We start from the raw sequence: 9,360 nt of genomic DNA on the forward strand, positions 1-9,360 counted from the left end.
CTGCCTGCACCCCTGAGCATTACACCACTGACATAAGCTCTGCCTTAAACTCACGGCTGAAATCCAGCCCTGCTGCTCCAGATATTTCCTGCAGAAGATGCGTAGAGGAAGAAGGGGTTGGAGGTGTCCGCAACGTAGCCCCTGCCTGCCCCCTTAATTCTCTGGAAAGTTGAGCTAGGGAAGGAAGTGAGCGATGTACCCTAAAGAGAGGACCTAAAGCAGAGCAAGGTGCTGGGAAAGAGGTGCGACTCTCCCACGCAGGGCAGCGATGTGCCAGCTCTCACCTGGGCTGAGTGCCGCTCGTCTGGCCCTTATGGTGCGGTTGCTCTGCTGCTCTGTGCCTTTCTCTCTGCTGGCATCTTCTGGGAGCCTGACAGCCATGGCAAAGAGCAAGTATGCTGAGAAACCACAAAAATTTAGGTGTTTCTGTGGCTGTTTCCATCTCTCTCTGTCCTGCATTGTAGCTAGTGGTTGCTTTGTAGAAGGAAGCTGTGTGTATCCCAGGCTCAGGAGGGTTGACAGGGATGGCATGGGATTTGTCCTTCGTCTGCTGCTGGGAGCTGCTCTCTTACCATGGACAGTCTCCTGTTGCACTTTTGCTGGCAGTTTCTAAGTGCAATTTTAATACCAACAGCTCAGAACAGCCTGTACTACCTGTCTGATGCAGGCTTGAGAGTTATGTCCCACACTTTCTGTTGCTGCACTTTTTATTTGTGTGGAAGAATTTAAAAAGACTTCCCAGGCACATGTGAAAGATACGAAGAAACACAGAGGATCTGTGAGCATCTCCTGGAGAAAGGGAGAGAAGAAAATATAGAATTGTAACGGGAAAATTCAGGACGTTGATAGATGGTATTGCACAGCCTGTGCTTACCCTGGCATCCAGCCTTCAGGTATGCACTCTGCCTGCATTGTGGTTAGATGTTGGGGCAAGATCTGGCATGCAAACCTCTGTGTGTGTGTGTGCGTGCCCTGCTTTCCCTTGGGACATGCAGGTAGGCAGGGAGTCCAGTGCAGTCTTATCGGGCCCCTTGTCTGGGCAACTAGAGGAAAAGGACTGAGGGGAGCATTTGTGGATGTTTACCAGTTTCTCTTTGTGGTGAGTTTCTCAGAAATAGGTTTGTATTTCTGTGTATAATGTTTTCTCAACATGTTTTTTAAAGCTGAATTAATATTAGCCTTGTGTCTTGTCTGGGGTTGGTCCCGTGAGATGATGCCATCTGACCTGTGTCTGCTCCTCCTGTGGCTGGTGCTGGGCCTGGAGATGAAGGGTAACGGTGCTGGAAAAGCAAAAGCTGTTGTACGTCCCCCCTGGGCTCCTGTGTATGCCCGGGTGCCCTACCCCATGGTCTGCCCTCCTGTGGGAAGAGAAGGAGATGTTCCACGGGCAGCTGCCCTCCAGAGGTACCACCCAGCCTTGGAGGGTGGAAAGGGAAGAGGTCAAACATGCAGCTCCAGTCTGTTTATTTCTTTGAGAGGGGTTGGTGTTTCCATCTGAGCTGGATGGTGGAGAGGCTGAGCAGCCCAGCTGATGCAAAGCTTCACGCAGCGTTGTGTTTTCCCATCCCACAGAAAGCAGACCATCCTGTTATTCAGTGTGGTAAGGAAGGCTGCTTCGGGGGCTATCATGAATAAGGCTCAGTGTGCTTTGAAAAAGGTGGCATTTTCTTTCTTAGTCCGCTATTGAATTCCAAGGTCACTGTGTACAGACCGTGAATATTTATTTTATTGATTTCTCTAGACTGCCCTAAGTTCAGCTCTGATTTGGTGCTGCAATACTTTGAGGGTGACAGTTCCTGTTCAAAATAGTGCAGAGCCATCTTCTAGCCCTGCTCTTGGACTCTTGGGGAGGACCATGAGTAGGGGCTGTGTGCCCCAATGACAGTCAGAATTTGCAGAAATGATGTGATATTCCTAGGGGAAGCCTTTAATGAACTATTTCTGAAATCAAATCGAGGACTGACTTAATGGAAGGTTGAATTGTGTGGCAGTGCTGATGGCATGAAACACCTTTCTATTTTCTTTACCCTGGTCCGGGCATTTAAAAAGAGAGAAGTTTACACTCGATGATAAGCAGGAGAATTTTGCTTATTTGCTTGGCTCTGGTGAGAAATCACCTGTGAAGAAAGGCTTGAGGGTGGTCTGCTCTACATGCCTGAGCTAAGGGAGCCCTCCAAGATCTATATGCAGCATAGAGTGTCAGGAGGCCTCTCCACTTCCATTGGCAGCTCCTCCTCATATTGGGTTGCCCCCTCTCCCTGGAGGCATTTTGAGAGGCAGAACATGGGACCTTCCCTGCAGTCTCCTCCCTTCCTTGCTCTTACCAGAGGCAAGGACCTATGCCAAATGACAGATGAGGTATCTTAATTGCTTAGCTTGTTTAATATGCATGGTTAAACATATACCATATCCTTCAGCTGCTGTAGAGTGGAAATGTTATAAAGCAAAAGGTCGGTTTTCTGCTGCTTCCCTCCAGAGTATGAAGCACAACTGTAATGCATAATGCTCTCTTCTGGGCAGTGTACAAAGCCTAAAATGTAATTGTTTCTATCTATCCATCTCCACATGCATTTTGTTTTTATTCCAGGTACATAAATCTCTGCCCTTTGAGGTTCTTCAGCAGATGGATGCTGGTCTGATTAAGGTGTTGATAACGGGTATTACTAATGGGAGCACAGTGGTAAGTTTCAATTTACTGATTGCAGAAGATGTGGATATCTACTACATCATCACCACTTTTCGTGATGCCTTTGAACACAGCTCCTATTTCACAGTTGACAAGAGCAATCTCTCCATAAATGGTAAGGAGCAGCTTGTATCCCAATAGTTCTTCAGAACTAGAAAGATGATAAAGCCTATTATTAATCTGTATTTTTTGAGGTGAAAGTATCTGTAAAACAGATGGATGAAAAGCCATTCTCTCTCCTTATATTGCTCCTGCTTATCCATTCAATAATCTTTTTCAGAGAACATCAAAAGATTAAATAAGTGAGGTACTCCTGATCCAAAAGGACAAAACCAACTGGTCTTTTTGTCTATAGCTAGCATTAATTTTATAGAGAAGAAGATACAGAGACGTTAGAAATAGTGGTCACAAATTAGAGGGTTTTATAAGCTACCAGTGGAAACAGGTCCCTGTACACGGACATAACTAGCTCTGTTTAAAATAATTTTGAAACACATTTCCCTCTGCTTTGCTCCCGGGGTTAGAAGCGTCCCCTTGGGCTGTTTATCAGTTTAGGAGGATAGGAGCTCTGCAGCAGGGTGCCTACATTTCAGTGAGTATCTGCTGAGCATCACTGGCAGCACAGCTCCTGGAGGGTTTTGTCAGTGCCTTGCAATTAGCCCTCTCGGCTGTGCTTCCAATGTCCCACCTTTTCTAGACCTAGCAGCTGCCTGACAAGTACAGTAGACTATCACACCTAAGAGGTGTAATCCCGCCATGATATCATGATGGTATGACCATGCTCCAGTTTCAGAACCATCACATTTTCATTTATACACTCTCAACCTTTGCCTTTTGCTTGAATATACCCAACAGATTATGATGAGTGCAAAAGCGAAGAAGATGACTGCTCCCCAGATGCATCGTGCCATAACACACTTGGGTTTTACCGGTGCAGCTGCAATGAAGGATTTGCTGATGTGCATCCAGAAAGGCCTGGAAGAAGCTGTGAAGGCAAAATTTTTTTTATTGTCTAATGGCTAACTGAAAGCTTAGTGGTCTGTTCTTTATTGGATCATGGTCACACTTGCCACAGGTCTTGAAATTTTGCCAGGGATGAATTTGGTTCATTGTTTTCACCTGGATCCTAATGGGAAAAGTCTTGCAGCAGACTTTAAGTATTTCTGACTGTAATACTCCGTCATGAGAGTTTACTATATTAATATTTAATGCTGTCTTTGTAAAGTTCTTTTAACAGTCCTGTTTTTTTCATATTTGCCATTAAAATTAGATAGGATTGTCAAGATTTTTAGTTATTTTCATTAGCAGTAGCAGAAGGGACAGCAGAGATAACAGAGGGGGTAACAGAAAGCACTAGGTACGTGGTTTGACCTCTGTATGGCAGCAGGGATGAAATGTTGGTATTAGAAACTACTTTTTTGTATGAGTCAATTCATCTAGCTTCTCTCTTTCCTTAAATCATTTGTTAGCTGACATATGATGGGTCTTTAAGCTCCTAAATTCTTTGGGCTTCTTCAGTAATTTATATTTGTTTTTGTAACCACAGCGATAAGCTATGCTTTGGCTGAAGTCACAAGGATTTGTCAACTGATACCGACTTTTGCTCAGTTTTGTTTAACTAAGATATTTAGCATCATGATAATGAGCTTTTGGGAAATTCAGCTCTGAAAGAGCTCAGACTTTTCTTTTTCTTCCTCTTACGTTCAAATCAGCAACTTTTAAATTTGAGGCATTTCCAAAAGCTGGGGAGTTCCAGAGGGAGATAGATATATATATATATATGTATAGATTTTATATGTTGCTTGGGAAATAGATGCTAATTGTATAACCCATTAAAATTATTTAAGAGATTTTTTGTGCGATGAGACACATCCTTTGTGTTTCACTGAAAATGGAGTTTATTATCTTGGTGCTCTCTAAGTCAGTGATGGATGAATATATAGGTTGTTTCTACCAGCAAAAAGCCATGGGGTAACCCCAGAGCCTGTGCTGGTTGTCGTGTGTGCGACAAACACATTGATCTCAACCTGTGCTTCCCCTTTTCCCCTGCTTGCTTTCTTCCTGAAACCATTAAAGATTGCTACGAACACATTCGTTCAGCTCCCCACTGTGTCTCTCAGGACACATATGTGCAATGTGGGCCTGCTACATGAGGTTTGTCCTGCACTTCCCCAAAATGGGTTTTCCAAAACGCTAAGGATCATATCTTTTGGGTACCAACTGGTCACAAATGGGGCCAGGTTTTTTAACAAACTCTGCTCCTGTTTATACCCCACATCCAGAAGTGTGCAGTCTCTTACAGTACTAGGCAAAAAACCATAAACACTTGCTGAGCAACTTCCAGCTGGGGATCTCTTGCAAGCACTGATATTCCAAAAGCTAAATATACGTGTTTACCATGAGCACACTAATTATTGCAGCTCTCAGGAAATAAAGGACTTCAGCTTTACTCACAGGCACTTCATGTATGTCTTGCACTCTTTCATAAAGAAAAGCCACAGCTTTGGCAGTGAGTAGAGCGGGTTAAAAAAACAAAAGAAGATAGTTTCCTGCCGGTAACTGTGAATTTCCTCCGAAGGGTTTGCTCTTACCTTATGAAATCAATTTGAATCTGTAAATTACAACAATACCTTTATTTTTGGCACTCTTCAGCATTTCCTGTCAGCCAAGAGGCAACACTGACGGATGAGAGACCTGTACACAGCACACTTTTACCTGCAACATCATTGCAAACTTCAACTTATGTTTCCTCCCCTGCTTCATTGGACTTCTCTACTGCTGAGCACAAAGCTCCGGAGGACACCGTGTTCTCCAGCGTGGTGCTGCCTCCTCTCACCACAAATTCTGTGTCAACTCCTGACGTTTCTCCTCAAGCATCTCCTGTCCCCGTCGTTAAACCTTCCCAGGAGATTTCCATTAAAGATGCAGTGAGAGTGTTCTGTGAAATAGAGAAGATTGTCCTTGCTATCCAGAAGAGATTTTTACAGCAGGAGTCTATCCCGGAAACCTCCCTGTACCTGGGGGAGCCTCGCTGCAATGTGAGCATCAGCAACGGCACTCACGTTGTGCTGCAGGCAGGCTGGAACGACTGTGGCACTGAAGTTGAGACTGTAAGTCCCCTGAGCTGGTGCATGCAAAGAAGCCCCGGAGCTTTTTGTTTTGGTCTTGGGGGTAGGGTGAGGAGGGGGGCAATGGCAGATCCTTAGCTAGGGGTACAGTCTGGTAGTTGCTGACATGTTGGACAAAGAAATTTCTTTGGAGAAAGAAAACCTCTTCCTGTGAGTGGAAAGTTACCGCGCTGTTTGGGGAGGAGGGCAAGCAAGAAAGAGAAGGGGAATCTTTGGGGTCAGGCAGCAAAACTCAAGGCCTTCTCAAAACTGAGAGTCACTTCCCCTGTCTCTCTGGGTTCCCTCTGCAGCTGTCAGAAGCTTCTCTTTTCTTAAAAGCAATTTCATTATCATATTTAGTCAAATACCCCAATTGCTACCAGTAATGGGGACAAAGAGTGATGGCTATCTCTTCGGATCCCAAACAAAACGCTATGCTCAGGCCATGCCAAAGTACAGAAATTCCCTTGTGGAGCAGACTGAGGAAGAGAAGGAAGGCTGGTGGATTTTCATTGTCTCTCTGTACAGCAAATAAGATACTAAAGGTTTAATCTGTTTGATTTTTGCAGCCAGGAGAATGGAGAATTCCTAAGCACTTGAAGCTGGTAAGCCTGTAGCTCTATTATATCCCTAGATATGCCGATATTCACAAGTTGTGCTTTCTTCTTTCTGTGTTCCAGAACATGACTAATACCATAGTGAAAACCATCCTTCGGAATGACATTTCTGCTCAGGGAGTAATCCACCATTTAAAAGTTGCCAGTCCCATTCACTGTGTGTTTCAAAACGATCTCTTGACTTCCTCTGGATACACTGCAGAAGGGTAAGTAACAACTCTCTCTGCTTTGAAATGCTGTTGTGTGGCCGAGTGCTGCTGCATCAGAAAAATCCCCAGGAACCTTAGCTGTACCCAGTGACGGCCCTTGCTATGCCAAGTAGTCTGCCATCTTGTAAGTCCTGTGCTCAGGTGATCCCTGCTATGGGCTTCTCTCCTACTCCATCTAATGTGTCAATAGATCCAACAGCCAACGAGATTGGCAATTGCCTGGCTAAACCATAGATGAAAATAAACCTTTGGCAGCTACTGGTTCAGGTTCGGGAGCCAGAATTCCTGGCTCCTCTTTGCCTTCCTGGGCAATCATGTGTAGCAATAACAGTCTTTTCCTGCTTTTGGAACATAACAATGATGTATCTTTTCAACTGATGTAGGCATGCAGACTGCTATGTGGGTGCTGAGGATGGCAATTTTTAACCCCCACAAATCCTTTTTTGATCAACTTGGAAAAAAGAGAAGATATGTAATGCAAATACTTTTTTATGGAAGGCCCCATCTTCAAGTAAGATGGAATCTAATTCACCGTTCACAGAAAATCAAACCCACGCTCACAGAAAAGGTGGCAGCACAAGCTTTGCTCTGATGGTGAATCTTCTCCCTTCGTACAAGTGCGCCTCCTCTCTCTTGCCTAGCACCATGCTTAAGCTGTCGTCACCAAATCCACTTTCCATTTCCTAACCCTCCAGACATTGTATTTTCCTTTCTACCCCCCTGCAAAGTCTTTGTCAGGCCCCGTCTCTCTGAGCTCTGTAATCTTCTCCTGTCCTTCACTTACTGTTCAGATTTGTCCTTCTCCTTAACTTTTTTGGCTCTTCTCTTCTTCACTGAGCTTTTACTCTCCTTATTTTGAACTTTAAGACAGCTCATAGTCTTGTTTCCCTTCAGCTCCACTCAAATATCTCTCTCTGCTCTATTTGTATTGCCAAGACATTCCACCCTTTGGTTTTCCCACTTGCGTTTCCATGGTCCCTACCTTCCCAACTAAAAACTCGATGCTTTTTCACCCTTTCCTCTTGAACAGTGTCCTAACATCCTGGACTGCAGGTCACTCTTCACTACTTAAATGTGCAAAAGGTGGAGAAACAGGCACTGATTTATAGAAACACACAGTCAAATTTGTGGTCTTTAAAGCAGATTAATTGTTGTTTCAGACTTTACACCATCTTTGAGGATTTGCATGGATCTGGACACTTCAGAACAGAAATGCAGTTGTTTATTGGAAACTCCCCAATACCAAAAAATTTCAGTGTCTCTGCCAGTGATGATGTACTGATTGAAGTGGGGATCCAGAGAGCAGACAGCAAACTCAAGGTGGTCCTCACTGACTGCTGGGCGACTCCAACTAATAATTCAGTGGATCCCTTCTCGTTTGCTTTTATCAGCAACAGGTACAGCAATGCCACTTGCAAATAGCATGTGCCATGCCTTAGATCTTCCAGTGGTGCTGACTAATAATGTGTAACATTTTAAATGCCTTTTATGTGTGTCCTCACCATTCATGTACGCTGTCCCTTACCATTTGACTGGTCACACCTTCTTTGAACAAGGAAGTTAAGTATGAAAAGAAAATGTTTTCAAAGGGTAATGTGGTAGTTGTTTGAGTTTGGTTGTCTTCCCCATAGTTTTGTAAAGGAATTGTACTTTTGACCTGAAGAAATAGGTGGTTTTGGCAGTCAGTAGTGAAAGAACGTTGAAAAGTGTGTGCTTTATCTATTTCTCTGTAGTTCAGATATTACCAAGAGTTAGTTGATTCCTATGTGTTGTGACTCACAGACAATATTAATGCAGCCTCTGGTAAATGAAGACGTTTGTTCCTGTCTGGATACCTGATCTCACCCCGATGTCATATTACCTGGGCTCACCCGCCACCTAAAAATACAGGCTAGAGCTTTTACTCAGTAACAAAAGCTATTCCCTTTAATATGATGTTCTTTCACTTTGTTCTTTCTGCCACTTTCCCTTCTTTTCCAACTCTCCAACCACTTCTCGAATCTCCTATTCTATTTTGATACTGTGAGAATAAAGCAGCAAATTAGCCCCTTATCACCCCTGCATTCCTGGAGAGTTGCTTCATGACGGGTCTGGCTGTGGCTTTCTAAAGGAGCCTTACATCCTGAGTTATGTGCTATAACCGCAACATGCCTTCTATAACTCCAACTGCTATGTATGTGTTTTCTCTTCCTTTTCAGCTGTCCCATCCCAAATACGTACACCACACTGCTAGAGAATGGGAATTCAAACAAAGCACAGTTTAAGATGAAAATTTTTTCCTTTGTCAACAATTCTGTAGTTTACCTACACTGCAAAATGCGTATTTGTATGGAGACACCAGGAAAAACCTGCAGGACGGTAAGCGTTTTGCTCCGATATGCTATTTTTCTCCGACATGTCATATGCAGTCCTGCTATGGAATTGAAGGAGTAATGTTTCAAAACAGGGTTTAGACTAGCTCTTGAAGTTTTCCTTCATTCTCTGCTGAGAGCAGAGAGGAGTGGGAAGAACTACAACCATATGGAAGTGTCCACCTTTCTTCCTGTTCCTCATCCTCACAGCTAAAAGCATGGAGCTTGCACAGAAATGGGGAAATCCAAGTCAGGGCATCTGAGGTTCTGCATAGGGGTGGCTATAAGGCAATGAACAGAAGTCACAATGAGATGGGCTGTTCAGAAACGTGTCGACTCAGATGGACATGTCACAAAAAAGCGAGCACCCATATTGACAGTGTCAGCAGG

At 44.0% G+C, this 9,360-nt stretch overlaps 1 protein-coding gene across 1 annotated transcript in view; it reads left to right on the top strand.

The window, feature by feature from the left end:
- The first annotated feature begins 1,210 nt into the window (after positions 1-1,210).
- LOC104081406 (uromodulin-like 1) overlaps positions 1,211-9,360 on the top strand; it is a 14,073-nt gene continuing 5,923 nt past the window's right edge. The window contains exons 1-7 of the mRNA XM_009584148.1: positions 1,211-1,404; positions 2,521-2,801; positions 3,542-3,679; positions 5,339-5,796; positions 6,474-6,616; positions 7,780-8,016; positions 8,818-8,977. Coding sequence (XP_009582443.1) covers positions 1,211-1,404; positions 2,521-2,801; positions 3,542-3,679; positions 5,339-5,796; positions 6,474-6,616; positions 7,780-8,016; positions 8,818-8,977 — 1,611 coding nt within the window. The remainder of the gene's footprint in view (positions 1,405-2,520; positions 2,802-3,541; positions 3,680-5,338; positions 5,797-6,473; positions 6,617-7,779; positions 8,017-8,817; positions 8,978-9,360) is intronic.

This window comes from Fulmarus glacialis, unplaced genomic scaffold (genome assembly GCF_000690835.1).
Source record: "Fulmarus glacialis isolate BGI_N327 unplaced genomic scaffold, ASM69083v1 scaffold13798, whole genome shotgun sequence".
Classification (NCBI taxonomy): domain Eukaryota; kingdom Metazoa; phylum Chordata; class Aves; order Procellariiformes; family Procellariidae; genus Fulmarus; species Fulmarus glacialis.